Genomic DNA, 19,956 nt, shown 5'->3' on the forward strand with positions numbered 1-19,956 from the left:
GGAGCACAATTAAATCCATTATAAAAAAATGGAAAGAATATGGCACCACAACAAACCTGCCAAGAGAGGGCCGCCCAACAAAACTCACAGACTAGGCAAGGAGGGCATTAATCAGAGATGCAACAAAGAGACCAAAGATAACCCTGAAGGAGCTGCAAAGCTCCACAGGGGAGATTGGAGTATCTGTCCATAGGACCACTTTAAGCCGTACACTCCACAATGCTGGGCTTTACGGAAGAGAGGCCAGAAAAAAGCCATTGCTTAAAGAAAAAAATAAGCAAACACGTTTGGTGTTCGCCAAAAGGCATGTGGGAGACTACCCTAACATATGGAAGAAGGTACTCTGGTCAGATGAGACTAAAATTGAGCTTTTTGGCCATCAAGGAAAACGCTATGTCTGGTGCAAACCCAACACCTCTCATCACCCCGAGAACACCATCATTGGCAGGGACTGGGAAACTGGTCAGAATTTAAGGAATGATGGATGGCGCTAAATACAGGGACATTTCTTAGGGAAACCTGTTTCAGTCTTCCAGAGATTTGAGACTGGGACGGAGGTTCACCTTCCAGCAGGACAATGACCCTAAGCATACTGCTAAAGCAACACTCGAGTGGTTTAAGGGGAAACATTTAAATGTCTTGGAATGGCCTAGTCAAAGCCCAGACCTCAATCCAATTGAGAATCTGTGGGTTTGACTTAAATATTGTTGTACACTAGCAGAACCCATCCAACCTGGTGCACGTTTAGATTTTTGCCCTAGCAAAACACTAGCTGATCCAAATAATCAAAGCTTGATGATGAGTTGGTTACTTGAATCAGCTGTGTAGTGCAAGGGCAAAACAACGACATGTGTACCCGGGGGGGGGGGGGCAGGTCAGAGCTTGGGAAACAATGGGTAATGGAGGGTAGACACAGTTTACTGACCTTTTTTTGCCTAACAGTTCACCCACCTTTTGTAGAAAATGCATTGAAAGTATAGGGAGCGTTACTTTTTTCACCGCGACCTGCGATCAGAGCTTACCTGCCACCTTTTTTTCCCACCACTACATCGCTGATCATTACCATAGTATGCTGTGCTGTGTAGGACTGTAGCTCTCCTAGACGGACAACAGATGGCGCCAGGGTATGAGAGGCGAGTCTGCCCTCCCTTCCTTGTTGACAACCCTTGAACTACCGCGGGAAACTCATTGCTTGCACTGTGTCACTGAAGGAGAAGCTCAGTCCGTGTAGGTTATTTACATTGCAAAATGGTAAGTTAGTTACACCTTTTTACAGTCAACATACTTGCTCCAATTCAATTGCACACTGGCTGACTGGCTTAGCTAGATAGCCAGTTGAAGAAGCTTTGTCTGAACTCTAGCTAGTTAAGTATAGCTTGTTAGCACATTCACCTAAAGCTAACTAGCATGTATCCTAGTTTGGCATGTCTCTTTGCTAAAAAAACAACAGTTGCGTCCAAATGCTAGCTAGGACTATGTTATATGTTGTTGGCGTTTATTTATGTTCACATGCTCCTTTGAGCTTGCTTGCCTTGGTGCCATGCTCTATGTATAAATAAGCTGCTTGCCACCGTCCCTCAGCGAAAGTCTGCAAAGCTTCATTGACACTAATATATCAAGAGGCACATTGTTTATGTGCCTTTAAAAGGCAATGGCCACCCCACGTCTGTTTTGGTAAATAGCTGAGGGATGGGGATGGAGAGATGTAGGCTAAAAGCCAATTTGTTTGATCTGAAAATGTGGTCGGAGGCTTCGTATGGAAGGTATTACGCAATTGCGGATCCCCCAGATGCATGAAGAGGTCAAATCAAGCTCTGTACCACATCGCCCTGTGCCTCAAAAATGTTGTAACAATGTGGAGGGCTCCGCATTGACATGATTGGTTAACGGTAGTTGGGGGCGGGAGGTCCAGTATAAACACACAAGCTCACTTCCTTCACAAAGCTATGCTCTGCTAAGCGCAAGAAGTATGAAGCCCTGAAGTCTGCAGAGTCATCAACTCAGTAAATGCTGTATGGCCACTTCAGACGTTGGATGCAAGGACTGACCATCCATGAGAAATAAATTATAGTTTTAACCATGTTTTGAGGCTATACATTATTTTTTTATACAATTACATTGTTTGCATACATTAAGTAAAAACTTATATGTGGGGTTCTGATGGGGTATGACAGTTGAACTAAGCTCATGAGGCATTTATAAGTTAAATTCTTCAAGAATCAATGAATGACTTGCAAGAATCCATTTTGAAAGTCCAAAAATGTATGTACCAATTACAGATTGCCACTTTAAGACTTTATTCTTTTTTGTCTTGCAGTCTAAAAAGAAAGGTCTCAGTCTTGAGGAGAAGAGGACACGCATGATGGAGATTTTCTTCGAGACAGTGAGTTAAAGGGATAGTACACCAAAATGACATATTGGTGTCCTTGCTAATCTGTCCCATAACGTGAATGGGATTTGTGCCTTTATTTAACCAGGTAAGCCAGTTGAGAACAAGTTCTCATTTACAACTGCGACCTGGCCAAGATAAAGCAAAGAAGTGTGATTAAAAACAACAACACAGAGTTACATATGGGATAAACAAAACGTACAGTCAATAACACATTAGAAAATCTATATACAGTGTGTGCAAATGTATTAAGTTATGTAGGTAAGGCAATAAATTCGCCATAGTGCAAAATAATCACAATTTAGTATTAACACTGGAGTGATAGATGTGCAGAAGATGATGTGCAAATAGGGGCGGCAGGTAGTGGGTAAGAGCGTTGTGCCAGTAACTGAAAGGTCGCTGGTTCTAATCCCCGAGCCGACTAGGTGAAAAATCTGTCGATGTGCCCTTAAGCAAGGCACTTAACCCTAACTGCTCCTGTAAGTCGCTCTGGATAAGAGCGTCTGCTAAATGACTAAAATGTAATGTAAATGTAAATAGAGATACTGGGGTGCAAAATAAATAACAATATGGGGATGAGGTAGTTGGGTGGGCTAATTACAGATGGGCTGTGTACAGGTTTTTTTTTTTTTTTTGTCATTTAGCAGACGCTCTTATCCAGAGCGACTTACAGTTAGTGAATACATATATATATTTTTTTATACTGGCCCCCCATGGGAATCAAACCCACAACCCTGGCGTTGCAAACACCATGCTCTATCAACTGAGCTACATCCCTGCCGGCCATTCCCTCCCCTACCCTGGACGACGCTGGGCCAATTGTGCGCCGCCCATGAGTCTCCCGGTCGCGGCCGGCTGCGACAGAGCCTGGATTCGAACTCTAGTGGCACAGTTAGCACTGCGATGCAGTGCCTTAGACCACTGCGCCACTCAGGAGTTATCAGGTGCAGTGATCGGTAAGCTGCTTTGACAACTGATGCTTAAAATTAGTGAGGGAGATAAAAGTCTCCAGCTTCAGAGATTTTTGCAGTTCGTTCCAGTCATTGGCAGCAGAGAACTGGAAGGAATGGCGGCCAAAGCAGGTGTTGGCTTTGGGGATGACCAGTGAGATATAACTGCTGGAGTGAATACTACGGGTGTGTGTTGCTATGATGAACAATGAGCGGAAGATAAGGCGGGGATTTGCCTAGAAGTCATTTATAGATGGCCTGGAGCCAGTGGGTTTGGTGACGAGTATGTAGTGAGGGCCAGCCAACGAGAGCGTACAGGTCATAATGGTGGGTAGTATATGGGGCTTTGGTGACAAAACGGATGGCACTGTGATAGACTACATCCAATTGCTGAGTAGCGTGTTGGAGGCTATTTTGTAAATTACATCGCCGAAGTCAAGGATCGGTAGGATAGTCAGTTTTACGAGGGCATGTTTGGCAGCATGAGTGAAGGAGACTTTGTTACGAAATAGGAAGCCGATTCTAGATTTAACTTTGGATTGGAGATGCTTAATGTGAGTCTGGAAGGAGAGTTTACGGTCTAACCAGACACCTAGGTATTTGTAATTGTCCACATATTCTAAGTCAGACCTGCTGAGAGTAGTGATTCTAGTCGGGCGGGTGGGTGCAAGCAGCATTCGATTGAAGAGCATGCATTTAGTTTTACTAGCGTTTAAGAGCAGTTCGAGGCTACGGAAGGAGTGTTGTATGGCATTGAAGCTCATTTGGAGGTTTGTTAACACAGTGTCCAATGAAGGGCCAGATGTATACAAAATGGTGTCGTCTGTGTAGAGGTGGCTCTGAGAGTCATCAGCAGCAAGAGCGACATCATTGATATACACAGAGAATAGAGTCGGCCCGAGAATTGAACCCTGTGGCACCCCCATAGAGACTGCCAGAGGTCCAGACAACAGGCCCTCCGATTTGACACATTGAACTCTATCTGAAAAGTAGTTGGTGAACCATGTGAGGCATTCTTAAACGTTAGCATGTGGAAACAGTGCCAGGGAAACTAAACCAAAGCATGAATTGCTGTCATACCTTGGCTTGTCCATAGACGTCCAACAGCAGCGTTTCCCAAACTCGGTCCTAGGGACCCCAAGGAGTGCACGTTTTGGTTTTTGCCCTAGCGCTTCACAGCTGACTCAAATAATCAAGCAATCATCAATCTTTGATCATTTGAATCAGTTGTGTAGAGTTTGTGAAACGCTGGCCTACAGGGTGAACTATCCCTTTAATAATTTGACACTTTGTTCTATTTCATAACCCAAATGCAGTTTCACTTCAAGCTGTTTATGGAGGTCCAAGAGTATCCATGGAGAGTAGCGTGATTGTGGGAGTTTTGAGTCAGTTGGTGAAACCGATGACTGGTTTCGCGTTGCAGTTAGAAAGCTGGCGCGGACGCCTGGGTTGGCTATGACACCTGAGCTAAAGTAAACAGACCAAACACAGCACCTTGAGCGTGCCTCCGTCTCTCAAAAACACACACACACACACACACACACACACAGGCTCTCCCTCTAGTGTGAAGCACCCTTGGACATGTTGGGGCCGGGAACTTGGTTTCTAAGCTAGGGTTAACCAGTAGAAGAGGTTTTCAGGACGATACATGCTGTATTGCTGATTCAGAGTAAAGTTAGTTTGAACATGAATTTCTGCAAATGGGAAATATCGGTTCTCCGGATCTTTTTGAAACTGAGCCAAACCCAAAATGTGTCCCTAATTGCACCCATTTCCCTATTTCCCTATGGGCCCTGGTCAAAAGTAGTGCACTACATAGGGAATACGGTGCCAATTGCGACGCTGACGCACATGGGTTGAATAGCGGGAACCGGGTTACCGAGATTTCCCACCCAAACAAACTCTCTTTTCCCGGTATAAGTAACTGCTTGAAACCGGAAGTCTGCAGTTTGACAAGTCTGCAGGGATTTCCCTATGTAAACAACCTGTTTGTCACACTCTTATTGGTTGCTTAAAGGTTTAAAACCAAATAAATATAATCAATTTCTAGGTGTAAAGCATTATTATTCCCATCATGTTTGATCATGAGTTATAGGCCTATACCGGTTTTTGGTATCCTTTAACGGTTTCCATGCCCTCTTTGACTTGAAGCAAAACCATATAAATGTCAGTTTTCACTTTCTTTACAAGAAACAAAGAATGTTGACACACTGAATGCATGCATATGGCCTATAGGGGTTATTTTCTCTTATGGCCCAGTTGAAAAGGTAGTTTCTAGAGAATTAGTTTAAGACAGCTTGGCACCCTGTCTAACGTGCTCATAATTATTTTAATAAAATATAGTAGTATGGAGTTTTTTTTTCTCTCTCTCACCAGAAAGAGGTGTTTCAGCTGAAGGACATTGAGAAAATCGCCCCCAAGACTAAAGGAATAAGTGAGTAATGATTAATTGAGACAAACCAGATGGGTCGTTTTACAAGTGAAACCTGGAACTCGTGATTTATTTTCTACATAAATAAAATAAAACTCAGCATTAAATTAAATAATTTCCCTGCGATGCCAAGGTGCCTTTTCTACTCAGTGACGGCGTTTGGATCCCAAATCTTTAAGACCGGCATACTAAAATTCCCAGAGGTAATTTTTCCCCTCTTGAAGTTAATAGTGTCTGTGTTTTTGGGCCAAGCATTCTGCGGATGCTTGAAGTAGTTCCGTGTCATTTTCTTCCCATGAACGTGCGGTCTGTGTCAACACGGAAAGGTGCCCTCATGCACCCATAACAACATAATGGTAAAATAGTCCCGACATAATCGTCTTGGCAACCGAGTCTAGCCCTAACCACTATGACTCATCCCATATTTAGGCTGTAGGATGGAGTGGGATGACACTACTGCCAGAAGGCACTAACTTCTAATAGCAATGATACAGATGAAACGGCTAAGTTTGAGTATTGCTGAAAACTGCATTCCCTTGAACACACAATGAACCCTTTACATGGTGTCTGTGTGTGTACAGAGAGAAAAAAACATATGTGAAAAGTACACGTTTTAAGTGCTGGCCCCATCGAGCCGTGCTGTTTTGGTACGCACCCAAAAGGGACTTTATTTTTCTTTTCTTTTTTACAGTGGATGTTACATTAATTTGGGGAAACTTGATCGGGCTGCTCGCGACTGATTAGAATCACATGTTTTTAAAGGCCCTGCTCTGGCATCGTGATGTACTTACTGGGGCAGGAGGAGAGGGGGGTGGGAGGAGGGGGGGTCTGTAAGGGATTGTGTGATATAAACAGCAGTTTACCACACACAGCAGAGAGGGATGGAGGGAGAGAATGAAAGGGGGAGAAAGGGAACTAGTGGGAGAGAGTGAGATCAGGGCCCTCTTTGAATACGTTGAATATGCCTCCATCCTTTTCCTTGATGTAGCCTAATCATTCATTTCAAGTCATTGGATAAGCGAAACCAAGGATTCAACTGCATCCACCAATCCAGCTATGTTATATCAGTGATTACTTGAGGGAAAGGAGGGAATTATATATTTTCAAAAGGCCCCAGGAGAGAAATAGTGAGTGAGTGAGCGATGGAAGAGGGAGAAAGGCAGAGGCAAACAAGCAAGACAGACAGACTAGAAACTAGCCAGTCCAGATGTGCCAGACTAGCGAGAAATTTAAGCATGTTTGATAAATGAGGCCCCTGAAATCCTCGTTCCAGAGTTTGCTTGAACAGGGCCCATTAGTTTGATTCTCCCTGCTGCCCAACATCCTCCCAGTACTTAAAGGGGAAGTTCAGTGTTTTACATATACACAGTAGACTATATATAGCTCCTGTATATAGCTCAAATTTGTAGTGGCTGTTTAGAGAAAACAGAACAATGGATTACAGTTTCTCCTGGCCATAGACTACTTTCAGGATGTGGAGCCATCTAACTTTAAGTTGTAAAAGACTGAACTTTCCCTTTAACACAGCTCGCTCCAAAACACACCAGATCAACTTTATTAGTGCTACGGCAGAGGAACAGAACAGTGCATGATGTGGGACTATCGCATTTCACCAGCCGTCTTCGTTCCAGATGTAAGAATGTAATTTTATGCTCGGTGGTAAAGTTTCCCCTAGGTACAGATCTAGGACCAGCTTCCACTCCCCCAATCTATCCTTAACCATTGTGGAGAAAATGCTAAACTGACACAAAATCAGTTTCTAGGGGCAACTTCGTAAGCCCTCTATTACTCTCGGCTGATTTGGGATCGGTTAAGAGAGGGAGGGAATACACAGAAGAGCCCCGGACTCTGCAAATTAAATCAACGTTTTCCCTTATCGCTGTAATAAATGTAAAGCGATTACGCGGCAGATGTGTGGGCTAGGGCTGCGTCCCAAATGGCACCCTATTCCTTATATAGTGTACTACTTTTGACCAGGGCCCATTAGCGCTTTGTTCTGAAGTAGTACACTATATAGAGAATAGGATGGCATTTGGGATGCAGATTGATTCTGCTCTCGGTACATCTGGACCACAGAGTTGGAAGATTGAACCTATATGAGCCTGGATAGTATAATGTGCTTTACTCTGTAATATGATGATTTGAAACAAATCCAGTTGTTTTCCTATGGAGTGTGAATTGATCATTAGTACAGGTCCCAAATGGTGCACTTGACACAGTATATTACCCTAGCAATGACAATAAGGTTACAAGATCCACAGTTTTTGTCAACCACTAATGACCAGGTTGAGGGAGGGGTACTGAGGCGCAGTAACACGTCCCCACTAAGTACACTTACCTGCCACCCCAAACTCATATCAGACATAAGGTGCTCTTAAAGTAAGGTGCACTTCCTAGGGAACTAGGCACTAACACACTCCTGGGCTCTACATCAATTCACCTTTCTGTGATTCCTCACATCCTCTTCAACCGTATTGGAGGAGATGGTCCAAGGTCCCTCCACTCTGACCTTTTTCACCAATGGGTTTTGAGAAGGAGGTGAGGAGAGAGGACGCGACTAACCCAGGAAAGATTAACTGAGAGCCCTTGCTTCTCTCCTCCTGTCTGCAGCACCCATGTCAGTGAAGGAGGTTCTCCAGAGTCTGGTGGATGACAACATGGTGGACTGTGAGAGAGTGGGCACCTCCAACTACTACTGGGCCTTCCCCAGCAAGGCCCTGCACGCCCGCAAGCGCAGGGTGGAGGAGCTGGACAAGCAGGTGATTATAACAGGGGTGTATTGTGGCCTAGGGTGGTCTAAGCCACTGCCTCCAGAGCATACCGCTGCAGCATGGGTTAGAATCCGACCCACTGCTACAGCAACTCTCTATCCTCTGTCTTTCCTCTATTTATCCTATCCAATAAATACAAAATATGTGAGTGGGACTGCCCCCTTAATTGTGTGATCTGTCTTCTCTGACACTGCAGGGGAGGGAGTATTTTAGTTTTCAATAGGGCAAAGTACACAGTCACCCCCCACCTGACCTTAAGCTAATGCTGCAGGTCTACTGGCCCGCCTCCCCTCCAATTTGAACAGCTTGCTAGGCTCTTTATCGAGTTCACGCCGGCGACTCAGATGTTTCTTATTACAGAACATCGCATGCCTATAGACCTCATGTACCTAGGTTGTGTCCCAAATGGCACCCTATTCTCTATATAGTGCACTTCTTTTGACCAGGGCCCTATTGGCTATACTTAACTAAATAACCCTATGTGCCCTGGTCAAAAGTAGTGTACTACATAGGGAAGAGGGGGCAATTTGGGCCCTGGTCAAAGTATTTCTCTACATAGAGAATAGGGTGCCATTTGGGATGCACCCCATGTCTGCATAGTCTCAAGCCCACAGACAGACTGGTCCATTTCCTGTCCCAAATGCGTTATCTGTTCTCAGAGCTGTGGTTAACTGTACTCTGGTTTCTGTATCTAGCACACCAAGCAGGCACACTTGTTTGCAGTAAAGTATATGCTTTTACTGTAAGTGGGAGGTAAAGGAATTACTACTACACTCAAACAGGCGATAAGACTTAGGAAACAGAGTGTAATGTTTGCACAAAACTCGAACTGTCCATGTTGTGTGATCAGTATTTAATTTTGTTCATCAAATGGCACTTTACATATCTTCAAAATAATACAATTATGACTGTGAAGGCTAAATTAAAATATACCTAGACTGGCTTTGAGGTCCAGAGTTGAGTTTGAGGGGAGTGGTTAAGACCGCTGTCTTCAGAGCACACACATAGCCTACCTTGTCGGCGTGTGTTCGAAATCCAGCCCACACCCTTCTGGCACAATCTTCTCTCCCATCTTTCCTGTCTGTCTCTCTATCCCCAACAAAAATAACAAATACGTAAGGAGTACATTGTCAACTCAGTATCTAATTTGGTCATGATCACAAGAGGAAGCTCAAGGTTCAGAACCAAACTAGCCTACATCAAAGACCTAATAGTCTCATTGCAGACTCGGCAGACTCGCTATCAGTAGCAACGCTGAAGGTGGTGGTGGTGTGGCTTGTCGCAGGCGGCAGTGTCACTTGAACAGTTGGTGGTCCTCTCGTTAGCATTTCCTCCTCGTGATGACCAAGTTCCCCAGCCCCATGCCACATACCAGACGGTGTGAAGGCGTGTACTGGGCGGCGAATAAACAGCTTCTGGTCGCCAGTGGTGCCACTAATGCGGCCGCCGCAGAGTTGGAAATTAAACACAGTGGCGTGAATATGTGGTCCGTTGTCAGTGACATATTTATATGGGAACCCTCCCGTTTCTCATTCCATAAACAAGAGGACAAGGAAGGGGACTGTTTCTTTGTTTTATAGTCAATAAAGTTTTATTAAAATTGTATTTGAGTTATTGTTTTATCACTGTCTGAACTTTTGAATACAAACTGTTTAATGCGAGTTATGATGTATAGAGAGATGTAAATTAACGTGCCCCAAATGACACCCTATTCCCTGTGTAGTGCTCTCTTTTTTTACCAGGACCCATAGGGGGACACAACCAATGCCAATGTGTAAGAATACTAACCAATGCAGAATAATTTTGTCTCATTGTTCTTTGCCATGACTTTTGATTGAGTGTTGAGAAATATTATAGCTGCCTGACTCTTGCCTTCTGTTACCATGGGGATGACAGGCTTGGGGAGTGTCCAGATTTTCATACCGGTGTATACGGTATTACCAGAAGTGCACACGAGGGCCACTATTTATTTTGACGCACAAAACAATATAGGCAACAGGTATTTTGATCCAGGAGGGGATTGAATGTCACTGTTGTAACCAAGAAGCTTGATCTTGACATCTAGCCGCTTAGCTAGCAAGTTAGCAAAACAAATGCATAGCTGGGGCCCTGAGCTGGATATAATTTATTTGACACATCTTAGCTTTCTTATAGTTATACTTAACTGATAGTTATAAGCAGTGGTGTAGCACACAACCCTGCAGGTATTGAAAATCATACCGTTGGTATTTCGAAATACTCCGATATACATTATATTTACATTTATATATATCGCCCAAGCCTAATGACTGTAATGGCAGCTGTTTCATGAACACACGATTAAGAATTTGATAATGTATGTGCATGATATCTAGTTATGATGATATGTGCATGATTATTTAGTTGATGATATTTATGTGCGTGATGCATAGTTACATGTGTCAAGTTGAAGCCCACAAAACACAACATTGATGTGAAAATTTAAATGTGGTGTTCAATTGTGTTACTTTTCTCGCCATAGCATACCGAGGCGAAACAAAGGAAGATGTCTCTGCAGCAGGCTGTCGACAAAGCAAAAGTAGGACGTCAAGATACAGTAAGTACATTTACGCCCACATGCCAACCTTAAAGGGAAAGCAGGCCATTTATCATCCTTCAATTTATCACTGAAATTGAGATTCTGTCTCACAGCAAGACTTACGAATTTGTTAATGATGAGTGATTTGTTTTCATCTGCAATAATTTAGAAAAATAGTTTTTGTATTGTTGTAAGATAAAAGGACTAGAATGTTTTGCTGCATATACAGTGCATTCTGAAAGTATTCAGACCCCTTGACTTTTTCCACACTTTGTTACGTTACAGCCTTATTCTGAATTTTTATTTATTACATTTTTTGAAATCCCTCATCAATCTACACCCAATACCCCATAATGACAAAGCAAAAACGGGTTTTTAGACATGTTTGCAAATGTATTCAGACCCTTTACTCAGTACTTTGGCACCTTTGGCAACGATTACAGCCTCGAGTCTTCTTACATTTACATTTACGTCATTTAGCAGACGCTCTTATCCAGAGCGACTTACAGTTAGTGCATACATTATTCTTTTTAATTTTCATACCCCATGGGAATCGAACCCACAACCCTGGCGTTGCAAACGCCATGCTCTACCAACTGAGCTACCTCCCTGCCGGCCATTCCCTCCCCTACCCTGGACGACGCTGGGCCAATTGTGCGCCGCCCCATTGGTCTCCCGGTTGCGGCCGGCTACACCAGAGCCTGGATTCGAACCAGGATCTCTAGTGGCACAGCTAACACTAACTGCTAAATGACGTAAATGTAAATGTTTCGCATGGTCTGAGAGTCTTTAGAGGCCTTTTGGCAAACACCAAGCGGCATGTCATGTGCCTTTTACTGAGGAGTGGCTTCCGTCTGGACGCTCTACCATAAAGGCCTGATTGGTGGAGTGCTGCAGAGATGGTTGTCCTTCTGGAAGGTTCTCCAATCTCCACAGTGGAACTCTGGAGCTCTGGCAGTGACCATCAGGTTCTTGGTCACCACCCTGACCAAAGCCTTTCTCCCCCGATTGCTCAGTTTGGCCGGGCGGCCAGCTGTAGGAAGAGTCTTGGTGGTTCCAAACATTTTACATTTTAGTCATTTAGCAGACGCTCTTATCCAGAGCGACTTACAGGAGCAATTAGGGTTAAGTGCCTTGCTCAAGGGCACATCGACAGATTTTTCACCTAGTCGGCTCGGGGATTAGAACCAGCGACCTTTCAGTTACTGGCACAACGCTCTTAACCACTAAGCTACCAAACCTCTTCCATTTAAGAATGATTGAGGCCACTGTGTTCTTGGGGACCTTCAATGCTGTAGAAATGTTTTAGTACCCTTCCCCAGATCTGTGCCTCGACACAATCCTGTCTCTGAGCTCTATGGACAATTCCTTCGACCTCATGGCTTGGTTTTTGCTCTGACATGCACAGTCAACTGTGGGACCTTATATGGACAGGTCCCACTGTTGACAGATCATGTCCAATCAATTGAATTTACCACAGGTGGACTCCAATCATGTTGTAGAAACATCTTAAGGATGATCAATGGAAACAGGATGCACCTAAGTTCAATTTCGAGTCTCATAGCAAAGGGTCTGAATAGTTATGTAAATAAAATTGATAGAAACCTGTTTTCACATTGTCATTATGTGGTTTTGTGTGTAGATTGCTGAGGATCTTTATTTAATCAATTTTAGAATAAGGGTGTAACGTAACAATGTGGAAAATGTCAATGGGGGAGAATCAATAGTTCGATTTTGGGGTGTTATTTTTGACAATGTATTGTTTTGACAATATCACAATATTGTTTTTGCGGTAGTTGGCTGTACCTGCACCAAAACTCCTTCCTTCATAGCTTTTTCTCGATCTTCTTTTTAAATAGGGAGACAATTTTGTTTTCAGCACTTTTATTTCCCTCACTTTTATTTCCTTTGTCTCTCTGCAGCAGACATATGGTGAGCAATATGTTTGGAACGTCGAATCACAATAAAATCACAGTATCGAATCGCAATACACATAGAATCGTGAGAATTGCAATACATATCATATCGGCACCTAAGTATGGCGATAATATCGTATCGTGAGATCCCTGGCAATTCCCTGCCCTTATGTGTTTGCACACTTGGTGTGTGTATACTTGTGCATATGTTTGTGTGAACGTAATGTGTGTGTTTGTGCATACATGTGTTTATGTGTGTGTGTGTATGTCTTTGGGTTTTCACCTGTGTGTGTGTGTGTCCACCTATCAAGGAGGAGCGGGCCTCTCTTCTAAATGAGCTGCAGGCTCTGAGGGAGAAGAGGAGTCATCTGAAGGCAAAGCTGGAGAAGTACAGGGAGTGTGACCCTGAAGTGATCGAGGAGATGAGTGAGTACCCTGTAACCAGCCTCTCAAAACATGGAGGCTGCGTCCCAATAATCTGACCTTTTTCCTGAAGTGTGCACTCGTTCACTACTCACCACAAATTTACAAGCATTGGATTGGTGTAGGAATGAGCTAGAGGGAGTTTCCACCATTTTCTTCTACCAGTCATTTCCATGAAGGGAAGTGAACAAGTGCACACTTCGGTAGAAAGGGTTAGGGGAATCATTGGGATACACTTGGAAATACACCCAGATGTCTCTCCAAATGTCAGACGTTAACTTTTATCCATACTCCTTCAGTTCTCGAGAAAGAGGCTATTTAGGATTTTATAGGTCATATCAACATCAAGTCCTGCTTCAACCACAAGCTCATTTTACCTGGAATTTGAACCTTGCCCCCATTTTGTCTATCATCGAACTTTCGCCATTGTTGAAACCTCCCCATACAAATTCAGTTTGGGTCAAATTAATAAAAGGAGGGAATCCAATGAAACATCAGGTGCCTCATCTGGACAGATGGACCGCTCCACAGCTATCCATCAGGCCTTCTTATTAAAAGCCCAGAGATTGAGGAGAGGGCTGGACAGGTTCCAAGATAAAGAAAGCAATCAAGCAGCCCCATACAAGTAGCCTACGAGTCCAGGCTTGAGTCTGGAAAACCTGGATCTGCTCCAGAAATAGAATCGATAAATCGGACCTGGATCCAGTCCAGCACATTTAAATAGAATCCATAGAACGGACACTCCTCATGATTAGTCATGGCTCATCCAAAATGGCGACGCCATCAGATGTGTACACCTTGCAGTTGCGTGAAGCACGTAAAAAAGGCAAAGAACTGATGCACAGAGAATGTAGTCATCGATCATTCCAAACAGCATTTTTAAACACCCACCGGTCCACCGCTACTGAACATGGCTTTGAATCGGAAGACCCGTTCTATCCCTTTCCAAATCTACGCTTCCCAGCTGTTCTAGTTTAGTGCCTTCCCCTCCTCAACTTCTCTGGTTTCACGACTTGCTCAGTTTAACCCATGTCTTAATGCAGGAACTCTGACTAAGCCCATGGTTGTTATTGCGTACACAACATGACTGACCTTTTGGGCCTGCACGAAATTTAACCGGTCGGGATTAACAGTTTATAACGGTCTGCCCTTTTTATCCTGATTTTATAGACTGTTTATTTTTACACACCTCTCAACTGGTATAGGAACAACAAGCGATCTGCTATTAGGAGTCTAGAAAGGAATCGTTGTAGTGGCTTTAGTTTATGTGTGTGTGTGTGTGTTCTTCCGTTTTGTATCTTTGCGAGAGTGTGTTTTTGGCTTTAGTTTGTGTGTGTGTTTCAGTGTGTGTGTATTTGCACGAGTGCCTGTGTTTTTAGACCAAGCGACTTTGCGTACCCATGTGATTAAATGTGTGATTTGATTTATCTTGTCGTCCTCTCTCCTGTCCCTCAATGCTTCGAGGCCTCGCTATTGAGTTGTCAAGCACATGTACAGTGCTGTCGTTTTAATAGCCCCGACACTGCACTCCACGGCTCCGCTAGTGTCACTGAAGAAACCATTACTGTCCAGAGTGACTTAACACGTAGACTCGGCTCAGAATCTTGGGGAAACAGCTGGCCTCTCATGTCCATTACAGAGTCCCCTTAGAAACAGAGCCCATTTCCCAATGATGTACACACACGGCTAAACCGCTACAATAGCTGTGTGGCTCCCGGGACAGGGAAGTCTTTTAGTCTGTCCTTTTATGGGTTGAATGAGTTCACTCCATTTTGCCTGTGAAATTGCTCTGCAAGACCCTAGCAGGTGTGTGTTTTCACGTTTTTATTAGTCGTATGTACGGGATACACATGGTATACACCATCCAACGAAATGCTTACTTGCAGGTTCCTTCTCGACAATGCAACAACAATAACAGTAGAATATAATAAACATTTTAGCATGAGTGCCTTCAGAAAGTATTCACACCCCTTAACGATCTGGCCTTAATGACCATATACTCTTATAATCGCCACCCAGCACAGCCAGAAGAGGACTGGCCACCCCTCAGAGCCTGGTTCCTCTCTACGTTTCTTCCTAGGTTCCCTGCCTTTCTAGGGAGTTTTTTCTAGCCACCATGCTTCTACATCTGCATTGCTTGCTCTTTGGGGTTTTAGGCTAGGTTTCTGTATAAGCACTTTATGACATCTGCTGATGTAAAAGGTCTTTATAAATACATTTGATTGATTGACCCCTTGACTTTTTCCACATTTTGTTGTTACAAAGTGGGATTCAAATGGATTTCGTCAACGATCTACACAAAATACTTTGTCAAAGTGAAAGAAGAATTCAAACATTTGTAAAAATAAATATGAAAAATAAAACTCATATAATATATCTTCATTAGATAAGTATTTATCCCCCTGAGTCAATACATGTTAGAATCACACTTTGGCAACAATTACAGCTGTGATTATTTCTGGCTAAGTCTCTAAGAGCTTTCCACACCTGGATTGTGGACCATATGCCCATTTATTCTTTAAAAAATTATTCAAGCTCTGTCAAATTGATGGTTGATCATTGCTAGACAACCATTTTCAGGTCTTGCTGTAGATTTTCAAGCAGATTTAAGTCGAATCTGTAACTCTGCCACTCTGGTATGGTCACTGTCTTCTTGGTAAGCTACTCCAGTGTAGCTTTGGCCTTGTGTTTAAGGTTACTGTCCTGCTGAAAGGTGAATTCATCTCCCAGTGTCTGGTGGAAAGCAGACTGAACCAGGTTTTCCTCAAGGATTTTGCCTGTGCTTAACTCCATTCCATTTATTTTATAACCTGAAAAACTCTGTCCTTAAAGATTACAAGCATACCCATAACATGATGCAGCCACCACTATGCTTGAAAATATGGGGAGTGGTACACAGTAATGTGTTGTATTGGATTTGCCCCAAACATAACACTTTGTATTCAGGACAAAAAGTGAATTGCTTTGCCACATTTTGCCACATTACTTTAGTGCCCTGTTTCAAACAGGATACATGTTTTGGAATATTTTTATTCTGTAGTCTTCCTTCTTTTCACTCTGTCAATTAGGTTAGTATTGTGGAGTAAGTACAATGTTGTTGATCCATCCTCAGTTTTCTCCTATCACAGCCATTAAACTTTGTAACTATTTTAGTCACCATTGGCCTCATGGTGAAATCCCTGAGAGGTTTCCTTCCTCTCCGGCAACTGAGTTAGGAAGGACACCAGTATCTTTGTAGTGATTGGGTGTATTGATACACCATCCAAAGTGTAATTAGAAACTTCACCATGCTCAAAGGGATATTCAATGTCTGCTTCTTTTTATTTTTACCGACTTACCAATAGGTGCCCTTTTTTGCGAGGCATTGGAAAACCTCCCTCGTCTTTGTGGTTTAATCTGTGTTGAAATTCACTGCTTGACTGAGGGACCTTACAGATAATTGTATGTGTGGGGTACAGAGATTAGGTAGTCATAAAACAAAAAAAAGTAAAACACTATTATTGCACACAGAGTGAGTCCATCCAACTTATTATGTGACATCTTAAGCACCTGAACTTATTTAGGCTTGCCGTAGAGCCCCACAGTGGAGGCATCATAATACCCATAAAACCTAGCGGTCAAACAAAGAAATGGTTCCATTTGTTTTTCCACCATTTGTTTTTCCCATAGGGGATTTTAGAAGCACTTTAAAATAAGGGCTGTGTTTCGTGTAGGCTTACCCTGGTGTGACATTTTTGATAACGTGTAAATCTCTCTAGGACAAGGTGACTTTTATCAATATATTTGCGTGTATTTACCTCCCAAAAATGAAATGCTAATCAGCTGCCAATGTGGCTATCATAAAGAACTACAAATGCCATGATGGTCTGGACGAGACTGCCGAATCGAGGCAAAGGTAAAAGTATCTAGATCTACTCCCGAGTGGCGCAGTGGTCTAAGGCACTGCATCGCAGTGCTAGCTGTGCCACTAGAGATCCTGGTTCGAATCCAGGCTCTGTCGTAGCTGGCCGCGACCGGGAGACCCATGGGGCGGCGCACAATTGGCCCAGCGTCGTCCAGGGTAGGGGAGGGAATGGCCGGCAGGGATGTAGCTCAGTTGGTAGAGCATGGTGTTTGCAACACCAGGGCTGTGGGTTCAATTCCCACGGGGGGTATAAAAAATAATGTATGCACTAACTGTAAGTCGCTCTGGATAAGAGCGTCTGCTAAATGACTAAAATGTAAATGTAAATGTATCTGGATTAACTCATGTTAGCAGCAGGATAAATAATGTCTATAGGGAATGTCTGTAACTCCAAAAACACATATACGGCTAGAGAAGTTTATGGATACATATTAAGAAAGCAGTCGTAGTCAAAACATGTCAGCGGGGAACCAGGGAAAAAATGGAGAAACAAACTCAAAGCGAAAACAAACTACGAGACTCCTCGACAGACACTGATGATTTATGCTTTTCACCACCTGGTACGGTAAGTGTGGAAACCGACCTGCTAAAATCAATAAATGATAAATTAGGCGTATTTTAACTTGTCAGTAAAGAAATAAAGGAGCTAAAGGCGAGCCTCAAAATGAGTGATGAAAAAGCTGCGACAATGGACAAAAAAACAAACAAGCTAAAAGTTACTATTGAAACGGACGTTAATTAACTCAAAAAGGAGAATGTTTCTGAGAGGAGCCTTATTTGGAATACAGACTAGATCCATGCAAGTAAATCTAGTACTTACTGGTATAAAAGAAAATGAGGGTGAAGAGCCTGAAAGCATGGTAAAATAATTCCTCCTTAAAGCGCTACAGATCCCAGGCGATACTGTCAACAAAATCAAATTCGAACGTGTACACCATTTCGGACAGCGATACGAGCGCCCAATCGTTGCCAAATTTGCATTCTTTAGAGATAAAACAATGGTTAAATGCCTGGGCAATAGACTCGCTGGCACGAAAATAAGAATGAAGGATCATTTCCCGAAGGAAATTGCAGAACGGCGCAAAGTTCTGTACCCATTCTTCAAGGCAAATAGACTTAAAGGGAAACATGTAGCTCTTGTAGTCGTTCAACTGTATGTTGATAACCAACTGTTCCGAGACACCAAGACTACTCCATGGCTGTCCTAAATAATATTCATAGTATTTATAAATAGATGATAAAAGACAGCATTAGAAGAAAATATAAGGAACTGGAACACAAAAGTACTTAAAAGCCCAAAATTAGGTAGGAATCAACATGGTAGGGATAAAAACAGAGGACATAGAAGGCACAGTATGTGGGTACGTGTGGGTGTATTGTGATGGAAGGTGGGGTATGTTTTTGTGTTTGGAAAAGTCTGGAGTTAGTGCATTCGGAAAGTATTCAGACCCCTTCCCCTTTTCTACATTTTGTTACGTTACAGCCTTATTCTAAAATGGATTAAATAAATACAAAATCCTCATCAATCTGCACACATTACCCCATAATGACCAAGGGAAAATAACTGTTTGCAAATGTATGGAAAATAAAAAAACAGAAATACCTTTATTTGCATACGTATTCAGATCCTTTGCTATGAGACTAGAAATTGAGCTCAGATGCATCCTGTTTCCATTGATCATCCTTGAGGTGTTTCTACAATTTGATTGGATTCCACCTTGGTAAATTCAATTGATTGGACATGATTTTCCCACAGTTGACAGAGCAAAAACCAAGCCATGAGGTCGAAGGAATAGTCCATAGAGCTCCGAGACAGGATTGTGTCAAGGCACAGATCTGGGGAAGGGTACCAAAAAATGTCTGCAGCATTGAAGGTCCCCAAGAACACAGTGGCCTCCATCATTCTTGAATGGAAGAAGTTTGGAACCACAAAGACTCTTCCTAGAGCTGGCCGCCGGGCCAAATTGAGCAATCTGGGGAGAAGGGCCTTAGTCAGGGAGGTGACCAAGAACCCGATGGTCACTCTGACAGAGCTCCAGAAGGACAACCATCTCTGCAGCACTCCACCAATCAGGCCTTTATGGTAGAGTTGCCAGACGGAAGCCACTTCTCAGTAAAAGGCACATGACAACAACCTTGGAGTTTGCCAAAAGGCACCTAAAGGACTCTCAGACCATGATTCTCTGGTCTGGTGAAACAAAGATTGAACTCTATGGCCTGAATGACAAGCGGCATGTCTGGAGGAAACCTGGCACCATCTCTACGGTGAAGCATGGTGGTGGCAGCATTATGCTGTGGGGATGTTTTTCAGCGGCAGGGACTGGGAGACTAATCAGAATCGAGGGAAAGATGAACGGAGCAAGGTACACGAAAACCTGCTCCAGAGCGCCGAGGACCTCAGACTGGCGTGAATGTTCACCTTGCAACAGGACAACGACCTTAAGCACACAGCCAAGACAACACAGGAGTGGCTTGGGGACAAGTCTCTTAATGTCCTATAGTGGCCCAGGCAGAGCCCGGACTTGAACCATGATCTTGCATCTCTGGAGAGATCTGAAAATAGCTTTGCAGAGACGCTCCACATTCAACCTGACAGAGCTTGAGAGGATCTGCAG

At 43.3% G+C, this 19,956-nt stretch overlaps 1 protein-coding gene across 1 annotated transcript in view; it reads left to right on the plus strand.

The window, feature by feature from the left end:
* The first annotated feature begins 1,158 nt into the window (after positions 1-1,158).
* mnd1 (meiotic nuclear divisions 1 homolog) overlaps positions 1,159-19,956 on the plus strand; it is a 36,487-nt gene continuing 17,689 nt past the window's right edge. The window contains exons 1-6 of the mRNA XM_084155028.1: positions 1,159-1,251; positions 2,318-2,383; positions 5,716-5,773; positions 8,381-8,529; positions 11,042-11,116; positions 13,326-13,440. Of these exons, the coding sequence (XP_084011154.1) occupies positions 1,249-1,251; positions 2,318-2,383; positions 5,716-5,773; positions 8,381-8,529; positions 11,042-11,116; positions 13,326-13,440 (466 nt within the window). The 5' untranslated portion in view covers positions 1,159-1,248. The remainder of the gene's footprint in view (positions 1,252-2,317; positions 2,384-5,715; positions 5,774-8,380; positions 8,530-11,041; positions 11,117-13,325; positions 13,441-19,956) is intronic.

Source organism: Coregonus lavaretus (genome assembly GCF_964263955.1).
Source record: "Coregonus lavaretus genome assembly, chromosome: 38".
Classification (NCBI taxonomy): domain Eukaryota; kingdom Metazoa; phylum Chordata; class Actinopteri; order Salmoniformes; family Salmonidae; genus Coregonus; species Coregonus lavaretus.